General features: G+C 32.0%; 1 protein-coding gene across 1 annotated transcript in view; it reads right to left on the bottom strand.

The window, feature by feature from the left end:
- The window catches only part of aay (phosphoserine phosphatase), a 392,153-nt gene that overhangs the window by 273,203 nt on the left and 98,005 nt on the right, over positions 1-20,945 (bottom strand). The window contains exon 2 of the mRNA XM_089597796.1: positions 6,295-6,452. Within this exon, the coding sequence (XP_089453922.1) occupies positions 6,295-6,329 (35 nt within the window). The 5' untranslated portion in view covers positions 6,330-6,452. The remainder of the gene's footprint in view (positions 1-6,294; positions 6,453-20,945) is intronic.

Genomic DNA, 20,945 nt, shown 5'->3' with positions numbered 1-20,945 from the left:
ACTGCTGGTGATGGCCTGACGGTCTCTCACCGTTCCAAGTGAAATATAGTCTATTCTGATTTTTTCTTTTCAAGATAAGCTTAAAAAGTCGATTTGTCTTGATTCTAGGGACCTAGAAAAAAAGTAAAGGGTGAAGTGTCCGTTCTCAAGATGTATTCAGATTGAACGGGCAAAAATACATACGTCAATGGCAGTCTAGTCTGAATAACATTTTTTTTTTTAGCTGTGTTATTGTAAACTAAGTGAAATATTTCTTTGTTAATTGGGTAGGTACTGTACGAAACCTATGTATGAAAAAAAATATTTTGCCTTTTTCTGTTAGGTAATATTATTTGTGTTATTAATTTATTCTTTATAGTTCTTTGAAAAAAAAGTTCAACGCACAGTCTTCAATCTGCATAGAATAAAAATTGCTTGATTTGGGTAAGATTTATCGAAATGTAAAAAAAAGTAAAAAGTCAAATCACGCTTTATCAGTCCAACATTTGATATTTCACTTTTCAAGTTTAGTAGATTAGAGTGTTTTGCAGTTATTTCTAAATGAGGAATTTTTTATTTTTTTCTTCAATTTGTCTTTTTCCATACGGCATTACATACGGCATCACTAATCTAAAATCCCTTTTGTAAAGCCATACGTAAAATGCCGTACGGCTTTCCTAAAGTAATTACGCATGGAATTTTGTCATCCATTTTTCAAGTGCGTAGCCTAGTTGAAATTTTCGATTGGGAATATGTGTAAATGTGACGTTCCCAAACAGCGCAAATTTTGAAAGTATACAAAACAAGACAGCAAAAGTCCGAGCAATAAATTACTATAAATGTAAAATATTGAATGAGCATTAATAAATCTTATATTTTTAAACAAAATAATGTTTAATTGTTAAAAATCATATAACTTATAGAAATCTTTTTTTTTCAGAACCTTGTTAAAGCTTTGCTTGTTCCGTGGCTCCCACGACCCAGTATTTTTTTCTACTTGAGCTTTACCACCTAAAATAGAAATAGTACAGCCCCCCTTCGTAGAAAATCTTTTCTCGAGTATTTCTGAGAAGTGCAGTAATCTTTTGAATCTAGTATGATCTAATTCAACATATTTTTTCTTCTATTTAACAATAAATTGTACAATTTTTCAAGGCTTCGTAAAATAAAAACGCAAAACTTATTCAGAAAAAGTTATAGTTATAGCATAATCTGTGAGCCAGTGGTTAGCGTGTGAAGCGTATGTATGGAAAATGAAGCCCTAAGATGTTATCAAGAGAGAAGGTGCTGGAATGAGCAGAGAGACTTGACTGTATGTGTGTGTGCTTTATTGCTTATATTGGTGTGGCTTAGATCAGAGCTCTTCAGTTCTACTAGAAATGATGGTTGTCATCGGTACGCCGTTGCACGTTCGACATGTATTAGAGTTAGGAGATCCCCTGCAGTACTTTCTTCAAGTTTGGAACAAAACTTTTCTTCTTAAGCACATATAAAAAATATTTTTTAATTTTGACACTAAAGGTTGCACTTAACCAAATAATTGCACATTTTTTAGTCATTCTCTGTTCAGTTTTATAACTCTGTCAATCATTTTTAAATATAAATAGAAACGTATGAATACTTAAGTTAAGCACTTTCAGTGTTACTCGTCTTTGTCAGCTTAAGAAGAGTTGGGCGCTTAATGTCGTATCTATTGCGGGGCCCCTGTGGGTACTTATCATACGAATAATTCTTTGTATTATCTAATTTACAATCGTATAGGTTATGCACATGTGTCAACGAACTAGAAATAATACGTGAAAAAGTCATTGGGGAAATCAATATTAAAAAAATGTATTAGTTTTTCTGAGGTACCATGTGTAAAGTTGACGGCTCTGCCAGTATAAAACTGACAACACCGCACCTTGTCTATTCTGCTGTTATATACTTATATTTATACTGGACTGGAATCTGTTGGTTTAGCCAATGACTTTTTAGATAAAAGTGATGTCATGAACGCACATAATGCTTCAAATGATATTTTAGTTTTTAAAAAACTTAGTCATAAGATTTGTGTTGACACATCTAAAATTGTGAGAAATACGTCAAGTATTGAATTGATGTTAAATACAAAAGTGAAACTACAAAAAATCAGAAAATAAGAACTCAATGACAGATTTAACGAACATAAGACTAGCTGTGAAAACAAATTTCTAAGGCCGGTATTGATCAAACAATTGTATTAGCCAAAAATTTAGCTATTAGTTGTAGTTTTAATCATAGCGATAAGGACTAACATTAATAGCTATAATCAACTACAATGTACCTATGATTGTATATTATTATTAGGTGTAAAATGTTATGCTTATTATAGCTATAAATTTTGAGCCAAAGAAGAAATGTTTCTCAATCTAATTTTTTTGTAAATAAGATAGCCACTAGTGGTGTTAGCATATGAAAGAGGATAGGAAAACATTTGTTTATTCATTTAAGCTTTTTAAAATATTGTCCAAAAATTCTTCAATTCCCCAGTATTTAAGTTATCATCCACATGATAATACTTTTGATGGCTTATGTAACTTTAAAAAAAATCAGATTTAGAAACATTGTTTCTTTTAAATTCGCGCAAAATTTAAAGCCATAAGCACCTACATTTTACAGCTAATAATAAGCTACATTTATAGGTAGATTGTACTTGATTATAGCTATAAATGTAGGTCTTTATAGCTATAATTGAAGCAACAATTAATAACTAAATTTGTTGACGATGGAACGAGCCGGAAGCAGGAATCACCAGGAGAGACAACTGAAACACACAAATTTATTTGATCAAAAGAAATATATTGACGCTAATTTAGTACATAGCCTTTTAGGCGCCATACGCACCTTATTCGCTCGCAGCCCGTGAACATCTGCCGCTCGCTACAACGAGGGAGCGTCGCGCCTCTTGCGCCGCCGCGCTCGTTCCTCCCCTCCGTTCCACCGCAGTTCCATACCCCGCATTTCGCCTGTTTCTCGCGAGCTTCAATGTTAGAGCACTGTACGTCGATAATGAAGGAGCAAACCGCCAAATTCAAGAACTGTACCAATTGATATAAAAAGAAACATCACAGCTTATTTCTTCGTGTCATCGAGACTACTAATCAGCCTGAACGGCCCCAGACCTGCATCTGTGCACGCTAGTTTCGACCTTCAGTACAACCAAAACTTCTCGCTCCTATCGAGGTCTATCATAACAAATAGTGGCTTGACGGACGCGAGCCTCTCGCGCCTAAAACAAGTCACCTCGATGACTTCACGAAAAAGGCAAATCGACATCCACGTCGTATATTTACTGTTTGCTCCTCCCCACACGACCGCATTCAATAATTACATCATACCTTAGCCAAAATTACATATGTTTTACCTCTGATGTACACAGTAACGTTGCCCCTTTAACTTGCAACCTTTAAACGCCTATTTTCGTATGTTAAAAAATTTTTAGCTAATACGTTTTGACTGAGAATACTACTCAAAGCAATTAAAACTGGAGGACAAGACGGTTTGACAATAAACCAAGAGTTACCACCAAGCAAACAGCCACTCAAAATGTTTTTGATTAGTTGGATAAAAGAAAATAGTGTTAATATTGTTTTTACAAATGCTATAAAACAGTAAGAAAATGCTTTTAACACAGTTAATTGTATTCGATTACTTATTATTTAATAGCTACATCCATTTATTTTCTGTTTATTCAAATTATTTTCCTATTACTAGTATATAGAATGTACCATTATTCTCGTTCACGTATGCTGTCTATTTAAATGGAGCGCCATCTTATTGATGCACTGCTGCAACTTTTATGGCACGTTCGCACTCATAGTACCTGAACAAAACAATTTTCACATTCCATGTTTTTCTCGCTATTTTCTCAAAATTTAACGTGTTGATCCTATCCTTTTTTTTTAACGATAGATTCCTTATAATCTAAACTTCATGTACCAATTTATTGTGTGGGCTCTCAGCTTTTTATTTTTGTACGGTAATCAATTGAATGTCAGGTTTCTCGAGGTTACGTGTTGAATTAACAAATTTTAATGAGCGATTTTCTCGAAAATAAATATGTTGAACAACCTTTTTTTTTCATAAGAAAATCTAGCATAATATTTTTACATAATCTTTAAATTTGCTAGCCAGCATTTTATTCAAAATCACTCAAACTTTCTTAAGCTGCAACAATCTAGCACACACATTGACTTACAATATAATACTCGCACTATTTAGAATTATAAAAATATATCAAATTATTAAACGCCTACTGCCTTTTTATGAAAAGCATAAAAGTAAAAAAGTTATTGAGCAAATGGTGCCTTTTCTTTAGGAATAAAATGTATATTAAGCTTTTTTAATAGTGCTTTACAAAGTTAAGCTTGAATTATGAGCTTTTCTATTGGATCACACCCGTGTCAATACTTCATTGTATGAAGTACACAATAAAGTTGGCCCTAGTAATAAGGTTATACGTGTATATTCTATTATCTGCATATTTTTAGGTGGGTATACACTTGCACAAAAGCCGACCAGGGAAAAAGGGCGATACGCATACGTTAATTTTACAAGAACACAGGGAAATTGACTGGCAGCGATCTCCCTCTTTGTGCACACCACAAAATTCGGCCCCTGGAGTGTTCTATTTTAATCTCTCTATGCTTGCGAGCCATCAAGCCAAGTCAGAGGCCAGGTCACGCCCCGAGTATCGTGCCATTTTACTGGCAATCATGTATCAATATTGAGATTTTTGCAGCCAAGCTCGGACTTGACCACTCCCTGATTTCAGTTTCCAATCAGAAGGGGTCGATCGCTCCTACCACCTTTCTTCCCTGAGTTTCAGTCTGTTTGACGTTCACTTTTGGCACAGAGATGTGTGCCAAGTGTTACGGTTGACTTTTAGTAGCCAAGTACGTTCCAAATCACCTAACACCTACGTTTTAGAGATGGCATCATAAGGTATTGTGATGTCATACGTTTTACGTATCTACATCGTCAATGAGCATTGATTTTGGCCAGATGTATGGGCTTATTGTAAATAACATTTGTATACTTTTTTAAATTTGATTTTCAGAGAAAGCCAAGATATTATTTTTACCAACTGATTAGTCGCACATGTTTAATTTCACAGAACATTGAGATTGAATCCATACAACTTAATAATAAGTTTCCACTCCAACATTCTGCAATTGGACCAGGCTTACATTGTTATGTATACGAGTGGCTGTAATACATCCTATACCTGTTTTAGTTATTTATTTTTATTTCAAATCATACTGCAGAGTCATCACTTTTACAACTTTTCCATTTAAAATTTTTTTATAGAAATTATAGTTTCTGAGTTATTTAACATCGACTAAAAAAAAGTTAAATCTTTATTATGAAAAAATTAACTCCTACACACGCCTAACTTATTACAGGTTATAAAGTTGATTTAACTGATAAAAAAGAAACCCTACTGGGTTGCATATTTGTAATTTGAGTAAACTAAAAAAACACAATTTAAAAAATTAACAAGTGAAAAAAATAAACCCGCATGAACTCTTGTAGTATTATAACAATTGTGGTAAGCAGTCTATAGAAAATAGCGTGACCATGGATGAGTTCCCAAACTAAATTCACCAACAATTATTGTAAAAGTAAAAGTTAACTTGATATACAGCAAAAATTTGCCATATTTATTAATAATCTGTACATTATTAATCTTAATAATTTTGGTATCCATTTCTTGATAAGAATTTATTAAATGTAACGTAGATGGAAAATGTAAGTGCCGTCGTATGCACCGTGTGCGTATTTAGTGATAATCTCGTAAAAAAATCTTAGTAGGCTTTGTATTACCATTTGAAACAGGGCTCAGTAAGTATTATATTTTCCTCTTACTTTACTGTAGATCATTTTTATAGAAATATTACTCATTAATCCAATTACTATCTAAGAAATAATAATAATAAAGCATATTCCAAATATATTGCGTAAAAATACCCAAAGCAAGTACATATAAGATCTCTCAAATGTCCAATAGTATTTTAAGAAACTTTTGCACTGTGTTTATGCTGAATTAAATAATTATTTTTTCTTAGTTTGTCAGTAGACATACACAGTTCATAAATAATATTTACGTAAAAAATAATCCTCAGACTCATATTTGCAAATAGTAGTGTGATAATACGTCGAATTGTCAAATTTTGTCTCGTTGCAATCAATCACCAAAGTCCTAACGTCATCTCTGGTGTACTGCATTAAGTGACTTTTCAACTTTACAGCACTTAATATAGAAAGTAAGAATTAAATAATACGTTACTTTACCTTAAGCTTCTCAAAGTGATTTTTTCTTTTGTCATTTTTGGAGAGTTGCAGCTAATCAGAAGCAAAGCACCTTTGTTATAAACGTTATGGAAGAAGTTTAGGGTTGTCCTTGACGGTGTACTCTTTTAGATTTATGAAATTAATTTAAAGAGTTCAATCTAAAATAAATAAAATCCTTATTAAATACAGTATGAAGCAGCTACTAAAGTGTAAAATTATATCATAATTTAAGTAAGTAATGACCACTGCAACTATACGATTATGTTTCACTTGCTCGAGTCATTTAATTAAAGTAAATAAAAAAAATGTTTTGACAGTGATGTAGAATAAAAGGATTAGTGTACGAACACTTTTTTAGACAGTTTTGTTTTATCATTATTTTATAAATAAATTTCTTTATTATATAGTAACAAAACAGTTGTTCCAGCAGGAAGCTTACTTTTTTGCCTATCGATAAGGAAAATGAAATTTTCCAGGACACGAACACTACTAATAAATTAATTTGTGAATAATAACTTAGTACAAAAATAGAATATTCCTGGTATTGACACCGTTACGTATTTTCAACCTAATATTAAAACAACCCAAGTTAATTAATTGGAAGAGAGGTTAAGTTAGCTATATGTTACTTAATTTCTCTTTCATCATGTACAAAGCATCATTTATTGCATCTTTAAAGAATTAAATAAAAAAATAGGAAAGATTAAAAATTTTGTTTTATCAAAAAAAAAGGTCTAAGGATATCAAGAAATTAAAAAAAAATGCGTTGATTAAGAAATTCGCTACATGCAATCTGAATAAGATGGGGATTATTTTTTTTATGTAACAATTTGAAAAAAAACAACATTTGTTGAATACACAGTACCAGAGGCAACGGATATAACATATTATAATTCTCGAGAACTAATCATGTTAAGATATCTGATCACAAAATCAAAATACTTTAAGTGTGCATAAAACTACAGCGCTTACGCTTAAATATTAATTGAATCATCTTATGAAATTTCAAACCATGTTGCCAGGCAATTTTCTCAAAACAAATCTCTTAAAAATTTTATTCTCAACGTGGTCTCTCATCTAGAGGCCATTCAGTCTTGATAACATTTGATACAGAGTCTTTCAAATGATACTTGAACTCTTATTATAAAATTCAGTACTGAAAATAGAAATCGTAGGCTTTTTTAATAATATAAAAAAAATTGAAGGTTGCCAAGAAATATTGTATAATATTTTATTAATGAGGTAACTGCTAGTAGAAAGATACAGGTTACTCTAACTATGACAAATTTAGCACTCAATGTTTGTAGGTATAATAGTCTGATGTCACGTAAACAGGTAGAACAGATGTAATAAGCCATCTTCAATAAGTAACAATATAAGAGATACACACGGATTATAGAAACTACTGTGTGACGTGAGGCACGGTAAGAGGGCGCATGCATGGCACTGGCCGTCTTCAATCTAATTTTTTCTCACTGGGCACTTATGACACTAGTTACACAAGTAATATAAGTTGAGTCATATTCTTACATTCCTTCTTTAATTTATATTGTGTTAAACATTTCTTTTATCCTTTCAAATCTGTTTTATCCTAACAATTAAAAATTTACAACATTTTTATTCGAATCAATTTTCACAATATCATTAAGACCTTTGATATAACTCTTGGAAACAAAATAATAATATGTTTTGATGTATTTCAAATTTTTAAAAAATCACCAAATCTTGCAATACTTCAGGAAAGGTAGCCCAAAGCAGGGAGCAAGCCTAAAGCAGCTAGGCACTTGTGCATGAAACGCGAGGGGAGTGGAGTGTGTATAACGTTAAAGTTACTTGAGTACCTCTAAGTTTTGTTCAGTCTAGAATAAACTTTAACGAGTGGTATAGCGTTATTATCATCAGTTTTTGTAAATTAATAGTTTAGTGAAAAAAATTAAAATGATGGTATTTCATAATCAGTCAAAATTGAATAAATTTATTATATTGTTGATAATTATTTATGAATTTTGTCCCATCAAAGTTTAGATTAAGCCAATAATATGGGCATTCTCTTTTCAACACAATAATAATTTCATACACGCATATATATACATGTATGTTCTCCACCCCCCTGCGTGCTTCGCGCACCAACCCCCAGCGTAAAAGTTTAAAAGTTTTAGCCGTAAATCTTTAATTACTCAAAATTCATCTGTATAACTTTTACTTTGTTTTTTTAGAATATTAAAAAACCACAAATGTAAAAATTAATCTATTTCAGTATTTCTTCCTATGAACAGAAATGAATATTTAAAATTTTTATGCACATATTACATTAATATTGATAAATTTCATAAAATATTATAAAATCTGCTCGTGGTTTCATTTTTTTTCAAAAGACGCTTTCATCAAAATTCTAAGATAAATAAATTATTATATACCACCGTTTTAGATTTCATAAATATTTAATCAAATTTTAACATTAAAATTTTAAAATGCCTTAATTTACCTACATCAAAAAAATGGATAGTAAAAAAGTAGATACATTTATTTATATTGATAGTAGATATACTGTAAGGGTTCTGGCCCACCTCCCTTCTTCCCTAAGGGGGGAGGTGTAAAGTGAGCACTCTCGCTTACTGAGAAGAAAGCTGTAGTACAAGGGAATGGAGCTCCCCCCTTAAGTAGATGGCTGACGTGGAGTGGAAGTGCTATATGTGTGGTGTGTATGAGAGGTCGCGATTGCGGCGTAACGGACTTTTTTTGTACGTGAATAAAATACGTAAGTATAATTAAATATCTTGAAAAAAAAAAAAATTGGTACTTAATAGAGGATGTTGCAAAAGGACAAAAAAATTCGTGTAGGAAGGTTTGAGAGACCAAAAATATAATGTTGCGGGCTATGTGGTGCCAATGGGGGGGCTGCGGAGGGGCAAGAAAAATGATGTGGTGGGCTGTAGGGGACCGTTAGAGTCTGTGAGGGGTTTTAGAAAAAAGTTCAAAACGTTAAATTCAACGTAAAAACGGTTAAATTTTAGCTTATCTGTGGGGGGCAGTGGAGGGGCTGTGGGAGATATGGTGAATGCCCCACACAAATAACTATTTGATATAGGAATGTATGTATATAAATATCCCTATATTATATAGTTATTTGTGTGGGGCATGTCAAATATCCCCCCGAAGCCCCCCCCCCATATGGCCCGCAAAGCCCCCAACAATAAAGCTAAAACTCGACCGTTTTTATCGCTAATTTGACATTTTTTTACTTTTTCCTTAGACCCCCCACAGATCCCCACCACAGACCCCCCACAGTTCTTTGAAAGTAAGAACCAAGCAAAAAATTGTCTTAATTAATATCAAAACATAACAGCAATTGCTTCTTTAAAAATATCATTGATTTTTTATCATTTCTTATTAAACTCATTGCAATTGCAGTACCTTTGAAAGATACATAAAATATTCCTCTATATGTTCTAATGCCTTTGAACGATGTCGAACCAGTTACTTTATTTAATACAAGTTGAAAAAAAATCTTTTATGATCTTTTGGAGATACAGTGTTTAATCGACCAATTGCAATATTTTTTATTATATTTTTCCGTTAAGATTAATTTTTAGTTTAAGATTTCTATTTAAATTTCTATGTGTTTGAATATCGTTGTTCGAAAAAATAACGATAACGTGTACATTCAATGAATCTAAGAAGCTTTTAATTTTAATACTTGTACCAGACGTCTCATTTTTTGACATTATGTTAATATATTTATTACTACTGTTTACATTTTTTAAATAATCGTTTCCTACTATATATTCATAACAGTTTTGCCATTTACTTACAACATTATTGATTACTAAAGAAGAAGCTTTCATGTGGAAATCTTTGTTACTATACAAAAAATAAAAAAAAGTTCTGAATAAACAATTTCTATCCCATTGTACACTAACTTTTACATTGTTTGTTTCAAAAAATTTTAAAAATATTTAGTTTTATTTTAAATTAAATTTTAATAGTACAAAGTACAAACGATTTTCTCAATTTACAGTGTGGAATACCTTGAAGAAATTATTTCCATATTTGTCATTGAATCTGAGAATAAAAAATTTTTTCTAACCACTCATATCAAGTGATAAAATATAAAATGAATTCTAGTTACAAAAATAATATAAACTATATGTTATATAAAATTTAAATAATTTATACATATTTGGAGTTATTTGAACTTTTTGTTGTTTAGAATTTAATCAACAAAATAATAATGTATACCTTTTTTCTCTAAACATCACGGAGAGTTCTAAAAAAACTCTCAATGTACCACAATAGTACCTTCTGGGTGGTGTGAATATTTACTGATTAATGTATAACTAATGCTTAACGATGTCAATCAAAAACTCTCCTTCCTCACGAAATTCTGGGCATCAACAGACTTTCCTTTTAAGATAGAACAGTAGGGGGTTGGCGCGCAGATTTCACAGGAGGGCAAAACCCCACTAGTACACACACACACATATATATTTATACTAGAAGGGCTACGCCCACCTGCGCACTCCGCGCGCCAACCCTCTCTTTTATTGAGTTATAAATGTAAGTTTTTCTAAATAAAATTTGTATTAATATTTTTTAAAGCCTTAAAAAATGATGAAATTAATTGTAAGTATAAAAATAACATGTTAAAGTATATTTTACGAAATTCGGAAGACTATAGCATTTTTCGAAAATAGTTGGGAATGAATTTTCTACGCTGGGTAATGATTACTGGTCTGCTTTTAAGGAAATATGAAAAACAAGCTGCTAATTTCAAATAAAAGTGGTAAAGTTTATATAGACAGAGAGATGTACCCTTGACTTTTTGTTGGTGAGCCTTATTATTTCTTTTAGTGGCTCCCTTTTTTAAATGAGCTGTCTATCCTGTATGTGTCAATAGATATTTCTAAGCTCTTATAACTATATATGCCCCCTGCGCGCTCTGCGCACCAAGCAGTAGTTGCAAATTAGATTTACGAAGTTGGAAAAAAAACCCTAATTATATCAATTGTTACTTAAAATTTATAAATGTAAAAAATGTATATTGATCATAATTAATTACATAAATTTTTAACAATCACTTTTTATTTTCATCACTAATAACAGCTACTTCTATGAAATTAGTAGAACACGAATTTTAAAACGATATAATTTTTGAAGAAGCATGTAAAGTTACGCTGCCTTTTTAACTACGAAAATTTTTCGCATGGTTTACTATGCCTGAAAATGTTTTTGGTAATATTATTTGGAACAAAAACAAAAAAAGTTTTATTGAAGATTGTAAAGATGATGAAAATAAAGCTCTTTTACATTCAAACAAAATTTTCAATTCTGAAAATATGTCTTGTAAAGATTTCAGTTTACCAGAACCAACAGGAACGATAAAAAAAAAATATTGATGCCGACAATAATGAAAGAATATTTTGTAAACATAAATTCCATAAAATGTTTTCACAACTTACTCATGATCAACGTCGAATTTTTTTAAAAATAATAAAATTTGAAAAAAAAATTTTTTCATCGATGGTCCTGGTGAATTTGGAAAAACTTTTCTATACAAAACTTTAATTTATCATTTCATATCAATTGAAAAAAAAATTCTTACAATGGCTTGGACAGGTATTGCTTTTATTCTGCTTTCAAAGGAAATGACCACTTATAGAACTTTCAGACTTCCTTTAGACTTAAGCACTATAGAAAGTGCATTCTTCCAGTTTGAGCCAGATAAATAAAAATTGCGTAATGTTGAAGGAATTGTTTGGGATGAAGCTTCTATGATACCGAAAAAATCGTTAGAAATCGTTGATAGGACTTTAAAAGATTTATCTAGTAGTAATAAACCTTTTGGAAATAAAATTATAATTTTAGGTGGAGACTTTCGTCAAATTCTTCCAGTAGTAAAAAACAGAAGCAAAATTACTATTGTTCAAGAAACTATAAAATTTTTTAATTTTTGGCCTTATTTTAATATTTTTTATTCAAAAAATAATATACGTTCAATTGATAAGAAATTTTTTTCATTGCTACTGGATATAGGAGAAGGCAAAATAAAAACTTTTATAATTCCTCAGACATGGAAAACAAATGATGTATGTTCTAAAATTTTTAGTAATGATGATGATTCTTTTATAAGTAAAGCTATATTAACATCGCACAATGAATACACTTATTTTTTAAACCAAAACATTTCAAATAATTTGGTCGGAACATCAGTGACGTACTATAGTATTGATAAAGCAACTTACAAAGTAGTAGATAAATTAGACGATAGTATTTATATTAATTCTTCTACAGAATATTTAAATAGTATTAAAGAAGGTCTTACTTCACATGAACTGAATTTGAAAATTAACGCTATTGTTATGTTGATACGAAACTTAAACATATCTGAAGGACTTTGCAATGGTACAAGATTACGAATTACAAAATTATTTAAATACAACATCGACGCTATAATAATCACAGGTGAGAAAAAAGGAAACAAAGTCTTTATTCCACGAATAACACTACAAACAAACAATTACTTTTCGCTACCATTTATATTGTACAGAAAAAAATTTCCATTTACCTGAGCTTTTTCTATGACTATTAATAAATATCAAGGTAAAAGTTTTGATGCCTTAGAAGTATACCTTAAAAAACCATTATTTTCTCATGGGCAATTATATGTTACATTGTCTAGATGTAGAAACCCAAAAAAAATTATCATCCAAATTGAATCAGAAAACAAATTTAAAATTAAAAATATTGTTTGGAATGAAATTTTAGAGTAACAAAAGAACTATTCCATAGTTTATTACTATTTTCATACTGTCTTGCAAATTTTATCTTTTATTAAAAAAAGAAAATTTCAGTACTGTCTAGCACCCAGATTTGTGTAATCATAAGCAATCCGTTTTTTGTAATATGTTTTCAGGTACACCATCATGGATTCAAAATTTTATCAGTGTGACATATGTCACTCAAAATTTTCAAATCAAGAGTGTCTGTCATCGTACGAAAAAATTCACAAAAAAAAAATTTTTGTATGTGATCTGTGCAGCATCATAATATTAGACAAAAAAAACTATTTACGTCACACAAGAAAATGCCAAAGCATTAAAAAAAATTTTAAGTGTATTAAATGCGAAAAAAGTTTTAAAAGAAATTATTACTTACAGAGACATTTGATAAATCATGAAAAAAACGTTCAAAAAAATATTCGTTAAAATTGTGGAAAAGGTTATACAAGAGCAGAGCACCTTAAAAGACATTTTAGAGTATGTTATTAAAATAAACATCGTAAGTAAGATAATTGTAACAAAATTTTTTGTTATGGTCAAATAAAATTATATGTGAAAATTAGACCACTTGTAACAGTTAGTATATAAGGCTTTACAAATATATTTACATCATACATGAGAAAGCGGGGGGGAACTGGGGGGGCGTCGGGATGGGAGCTGGGTGGAGCGAGGGGGCGAGGGGGAGCTATCAAAAAAGTAGGATTACTTGAAAAATGCAAGAAAATGAAAGAATAACTACCTTATTTTTGGGGCAGCAAGGGGGGTGATGGGGGGGAGCGGGGGGAAGCAAAACCTTGCTTTAACTCTCACGACTATATAATTTAGAAGATATCACATACACTATATATACATACATATATATATATATATATATATATATATATATATATATATATATATATATATATATATATATATATATGTACCTATTTTATAGAGTTGTTTTCATGGGATTCAGCCTCTAACCACCCTTCATGATCTTTTATTCTCCACCCATTTCCCACACATCTACCTACAATTACCTTGTTAATCATTTGTTTTCTTGGTGTATTTAAAATTTATTATATATCCACCCCCCATCTCCCTCCTGCCTCCATGCATCTATTATCCAACCTCCACCCATTTCTCTTCATCCCCTACTCTTTGTCGCAGTTAAAACACCTCTTGAGAGTTTAAGGGTATGATTGTATTATGTTGGGTTGTTAATTTGATTGCGCTATTCAATCCGAGCGTAGTACACGATACATTTTTGAGAAGACTTTACATGGTACGACAGTGTATAAGATATATTCTTAAGAAGTCCTCAAGTTGTGTGACAGTAAAATTATTGAGGATAATATCCTGTGGTAATAAAGAAAAATAAATAAAGTTATTTCGAAAAATTTGTACATTCTAAATTTACAATTTTATATTTTTCATGTCTTTTCAAATTTTCTAATCTTAAAAATCCCTTTCCACATTTTGTCCAAATTTGTTTAATTTTATATTTGCTGTGAATTTTAAGGGTGCATGACATTGATCCGACCTTCTCTGATTGGCTGCAGAAATGCTGTAAGCTGATTGGCCAAACGTACGGTGCTCACTTTAAACATATTAGGCTTTAATTACAATAACAATGTGTATATTAAAAAAAAAAAATATCACTGAAATGCTCAGTTTAGTCAAGTGTGAATTAATGATTGTCGATTAATCAGTAAATGAATGCCTTTAACAAGAAAATACTATGAAGGAATTATTTATTATTAATAAAGTACACCAAAGTATTATACCATATAAGTTCCTGGCACTTTTTTTTACCAATAACAATATTAATTGTTAATTGAATATCAAATAAGCATTAACAAAGAGATATCAAACTTTAAACGCTAAACAAAAGGAGCCAAAAAAGATCTCAATTAAAAAAATGATTCGATGAATCGCTGAAAGACGATAGCACTTAATCTGTACTGCACATGAATCAGCAAAAGACAGAAGCTTAAGCGCTCGATTGCTGCTGCATGGATCAGTAAAAAACACGGGATGTAGCGCTCGATCTATGCTACATGAATCGGCAAAAGAGACAGGATTATGGCGATTGATCTCTGCTGCATAAATAGCAGAGAGAGAGGCTGTACCGTTAAATCCGTGCTACCTAAACCGGTAAATAGAAAACCTAAAGTGCTCTTACTCTGCTATATAAATCGATGAAAAAGCCAGATGGTAGCGCTCAATCTCTGCTGCATGGATCGGTGAAAGAAACAGACGGTAGCACTAGATCTATACTGCGCATGAATTGGTAAAAGAGAGAGGCTGATGCGATCAATCACTGCTGTATAGATCGGCGAAAAATACAGGGTGTAGACATCGAGCTCTGCTGCATTTATTGGCGAAAGAGACAGACGGTACCACTTGATCTGTGCTGCGCATGAATCGGCGCAAGAGACAGGACTGTGGTAATTGATCTCTGCTGCACAAATAGGCGAAAGAGACAGGATGTATTGCTGAAATTATGCTACCTTAATCGGCAAAAGAGAAAAGCTGAAGTGCTTTTACTCTGCCACATGAATCAGCGAAAGAGACAGGATGTAGCGCTCGATCTCTGCTGTATTGATCGGCAAAAGAGACAAGATGTAGCGCTAGATGTGTGCTACCTAAATTGGTGAAAGTGAAAAACCTGAAGTGCTTTTACTCTGCCATATTAATCGGTGAAATAGATGGGATGTAGCGCTCGATGTCTGCTGCATTGATCGGTAAAAGAGATAGGAATGTGGCGATTGTTCTCTGCTACATCAATAGCAGAGAGAGAAGATGTAGCGCTAAATCTGTGCTACGTTAATCGGTGAATGAGAAAAGTTGAAGTGCTCTTACTCTGCCACATGAATTGGTGAAAGAGACAGGATGTAGCGCTTGATCTGTGATGCGCATAAATCAGCAAAAGAGAGAGGCTGAAGCAGTCGATCTATGCAGTGAATGTCTGTCCATCTCACTGACCTCTGTTGCTCTGTGCTTTAGTTCAGCTTTAGCTATGTTTACGTATTTTTCACTGATATACGCAGCAGAAATTGTGCTTTACAATTTTTTTTTTTTTTTTGTTGATGTATGCATTGAAGGTACTTGACATTTTATCGAATTAAAGAAACACATGAGAGCGTAAATGCGAGGAGTCTCGGAACTTTTACAAAAAATTGTCTACTTAATAAAAAAACTTTTTTCCCTGAGGCCCGAAAACACTGGTGCTCGAGAACTATGGTGGCTCATCGCTATTTACACGCCGTACTGCGGTGCGCAAGAATAACCCAGTTGGTTCATTATTTATTAAGCAACTTCCACACTGCAAAAAAATTCGATTTTTTGGTAAGTTTAAAAGTAAGTATTAAAGAACATGATTCCGCAAAATAATTGCATCTAACGTTGTAAACAAATTCTTGGTCGTTTTGACAAAGAACCTTATTTTGCATTTAGCTGTGGTTTGCAAAACTTATTTGTCCGGTCGTTCTGAAATTCGGTATGGTTGTTGAACATCACTACAGCTAGACTTTGCTAAATTTTTGTTCTTAACTTTTTTTGCAAAAAAGAGTTTTAATTTTTAAATATTTATTTAAAATACGTTATTTTTTGTATTTTGTGAGAAAACCACTGAACTAATTGTGATCAATCAGCCTACAGTTTGTTCGTATTTTTACCATGCATACTTCTATTTTTTTTTTTTTAAGGCTTACCAACGTTCAAATTTGTATTTTGCTATTCATGCCATTTTTTGACGCCCAAGCAGGAAAATTTTTTTTTAAAGATTTTATTACATTCGATTGGCATTGTTAAATTCTCTGCCATATATTTTTTCTTGAGCTAGTCTGAATTTTATGAATAATGACTGACATTACAGATAATTCTATCACACTAGCTTTGAAAAATACCATTCTAATTTTTGGAATATATTCTTAGAATTATTATGTACTTATAATAAATACAGAAATGCATGAGTGGGACCAACGAGTTTGTATTACGTCTCCATTAAAAAAATATGTCGTACATTTTTAGTTGCTGATTGCGTATATTATTTTTTTCGGCATTGTTTTCGTTTTCCACGAGTCTTTATGTTTTCGGGCTATAGCTTCTGCCAAAGCGCGTGTATCGTTGATTGACTATACACACACAGACCACGCCCTCACGATACATGGTGGCACAGTGGCCTCTTTTTCTGCAAAACTGAAGCGTTGCTATGCACGTGCAATTTGGTGTTTCACATGTTTACGTTTTTGAGAGTTCTCATCAGTGCTATTAGTGATGTATTTCAGTACCATGCAGAGCTCTTAGTCGATAAGATCGCTTCTACATGCTGTACTGTTTTGTAATAATACGGTGAATAATAATAGTTTAGAAAGACAGAAGTATGAGTTTACAGGGAGGAGGACTTTTCGATGAAAAGACAGGATTTTACTATCACTCAAAAAAAGTTTACCCATCTGGAAAAAGGCAGTTTCTAAGTTTTTGTTTTCGCAAGCCAGGAATACTTTTATGTCATAGTGTTATATTGCATAAGTGTTGATTATACCTTAACATAAAAAAAAAAATTTGCCTTTGTGTGCAGATCCCTTCAGTGCTGCAGGTCTAGGTTCAAGGTACCAAGCAAAAGGTGTCATGCCAAGGTTACTCTAATTCTTGATGGATCGTTCGTGATTTCTTAAACGCATAATCACGCTGCTAAACCAGATGTACCAATGATAAAAAAATGAAAAAAAGATTACGCGAAGCTGTACAGAAACCAGGCACTGGCAGTGTGAAGAAGGCGTTTGATGATATCAGATCCGCGTAAGTAATGTCATATTATTTAAACAGTTGTTAATACGGTACAGTAGAGAGATACAGTCGGTTGTGGCAACCTCGAGTTATGATTAATGAGTATATTTTTCATAAAACTATGGTATACGTAGTGTCAAAGTTTCTTTCACAGTCTTTTGTTTTTAAAATTTTAGTACACCCGGTGTTGGGAAGAAAATTAACTTTTCTTGTATGGAGCGGCACTTATTCAGATTAAAAGCGAAGGCTTTCTTGATACAAAATATTTCGAATATTAGTGATCTGCAGTCCCTACATAAGAAATTTATTAAAGGATGTATTTTATACAGATACGAAGAAGAAGCGATCGTATGGGAGTCCCAAATGAGAAGTGATCAGGGCAGCAAGACTCACCTACTTTTCTTTGATAGAAAATTTATACAATCGTTTTTTGACAAGCTGTTAATACTATGTTGTGATGGTACTTTCGGGATCGTGCCTTAAATAAAGGGAGTAACTAAATTTGTAACATTGATGGTTTACATTGTCGACATGGTAAGCATAATTTTCTTTACTGTTTGTGTGTATTGGTGTATATGTGGGCATGTGTGTGTATGTGTGTGTGTGTGTGTGTGTGTGTGTGTGTCTTTGTATCGTTACTTTAAATTTAAAAACTACTTATTGAAGTGTATAAAATTTTTGATTGTTACTAATATAATAGTTTTCATACTTCAAGTTTTTCATTACATAATTTTTTTTTACTTCATCTTATGATTGTCTGTGCATACACATACTTATCGCTATCGAGGTATAAATTGGTATAAAGTCACTCACCCCTTCTTTTTTTTAGAATATTTTAATTTGAATACATTGTTTAAATGACGATAAACAATCTCTATAATTTTCAGAGGTGCTTTTGCAGTACATTGGTATTTGTTAATAATCCAATTGATTAAAGCTAGCATAGGTACATACGAGAATGGGAGGGGGGTGAAAATTCATTATAATTTTGCGACAGATCTGGCTGCTTTCAAAGTGTTTATTTCAATTTTTAAATTTTAGTCCCCGAACGTTCCAAATTTCAGTGTCATTCGGTTTCTCGTATTACATGGTTTTGTCGATTTTTACAGAAATATTGACATGTTATAAATTCTTAAATATATTAAGGTCTTTTGATAAAGAATAATAATAATGCTCTTGTAGGCTTACCCGATCGCATTTGCTTTTATGATGTCAGAAGCAGAAACAGCTTATCAATCAGTATTCGCAGCTTTCCAAAAATAATTTCCGCAGCTTGTTCTTTCATCTGGTATTACAGACTTTGAAGTTGGGATGCAAAATGCTATGAGAATAATATTTGGAGTAGATATATGTGGATATTACTTTCACTTAGCACATGTACGTAATTTTTATGTTTTCGTTAGTGTATTACAATAGTTATATTTGTTTGAGAAAAAATGATGAAATGTTATACTATGACAAGAAAATGGTGATATGAAATTATAACTTTATAGCATCGACCCTAAAACCATTATTTCTCAAAATAGTAGTTAGTAACCACTATAGTCATTGTATTATATGCGTATTAATTATTTCTATAAAATAGGCTCAGTGGAAAAATGCCAATAACAAGCATATCGCTGCAAAGTACAACAAACGTGACAACCCACAAAAGCACATACTATTTAAGAAGTGTGTAGCGTAAAGACTTCTGCCACCTGAAGTAATCAAGAAAGGGTTTGCCATTCTCAGCGAGGAATGCCGCAAGAAATTTCAGCTGGAGTTTGAAGAATTTCGGCAATATTTTGGACAACAGTGGATTAACAAAATGGGTGTCAGCATTCTATCGGTATATCGAAAATTATTGCACACCAATGATTTTCTGAAAGCGTACCATAGGGTGATCACTAGATTGATGGCAACCACACCATCATCAACACATTTTATGGGTATGTACTTCATCCAATATTTTCTGCCATTAGGTACAAAGTTCCAAACACTCTAGCTAATAAGTCTCAATCTAGCAGAGTTACCCCAGTAGGGACAAATAATTATTTTTGTAACTAATGACGCATGTAACCAGGGCAAACACCACTTGGGTGTGCATCATAGGTGTGGGAGATAAAATTTTTTATGTCTTTATGAGCTTTAAACTTATTCTTAGAAAAAAAAAAACAATTTTCTATTTTACATAATAAATACATGAATTTCTTTTTTTTTTTAGACATGTTAACTTACTACGTCCAAGTGAAAAAGGGTAGACTATGAAGAATTTCTGATTTCTCAGAAACTTATTGGAACTCCTAGAAAACCATCTTTAGAGAAAGAAAGCAGTCTAATGGCTGCATAGGACAAACTAGACTCTAAAGAGTGGTTCGTTGCAACTTTCCTGGACGACCAATCTTCATTTGAAGGACAAATAGATGAAGGTATGTACTCGAACAAAAGAATAGAATGAGTAAAATTCAACTATCCATACTCAAAATTAGTTAAGTTGCTTATCACTGATGCTTCCTTGCCAAAGGGCATATTTCGTTTATAAGTAATGCCTAAAAACAGTGAGGTTGCTTATCACTGATGCTTGCTCGCATAAGGGCACATTTAATTCATAAATAATACTAAAAAATAGTTAGGTTGATTATCGCCGATGCTTGCGCACTCAAGGATATATCTTCTAATTTGCTATACTGAAAAACAGTTAGTTTACTAATTGCCAACACTTGCTAGTATAATGGCATATTTAAATAATAAATAATATGACTATTCTCCATATTATACAGCAAAACTGTGTACAAAAAAATAGTTTTTTCAGATCAATTTATCGAAGAAGTTGCTGACAAAGAAGAAACTTTCTACAATGTTAAAGCTGTTCCCGACAGCAATGTTAAGTCGGACAGTAACAATATTTTTTACGCACCTATCCTAATACTTCAGAATGATGCATCAACGAAGTCATTAAAGAATGGGAAAAAAATTGCTGACAACAAGATTTTTCAACAAATCACAGTGTACTTCATCGAAACAAAAACAAATAAACCCCCCCGTATTCACAATTGAAGGCACTTCGTTAATTATTATTTATGTCAGTAAAGAATAAAAAATTAATAATAAAGCTAA

Source organism: Copidosoma floridanum, unplaced genomic scaffold, assembly GCF_036245765.1.
Source record: "Copidosoma floridanum isolate Cflo_tuat_1 unplaced genomic scaffold, Cflo_Japanese_pri ptg000037l, whole genome shotgun sequence".
Classification (NCBI taxonomy): domain Eukaryota; kingdom Metazoa; phylum Arthropoda; class Insecta; order Hymenoptera; family Encyrtidae; genus Copidosoma; species Copidosoma floridanum.
The sequence above is the reverse complement of the archived record's forward strand: the minus strand, read 5'-3'. Positions and strand labels throughout refer to the sequence as shown.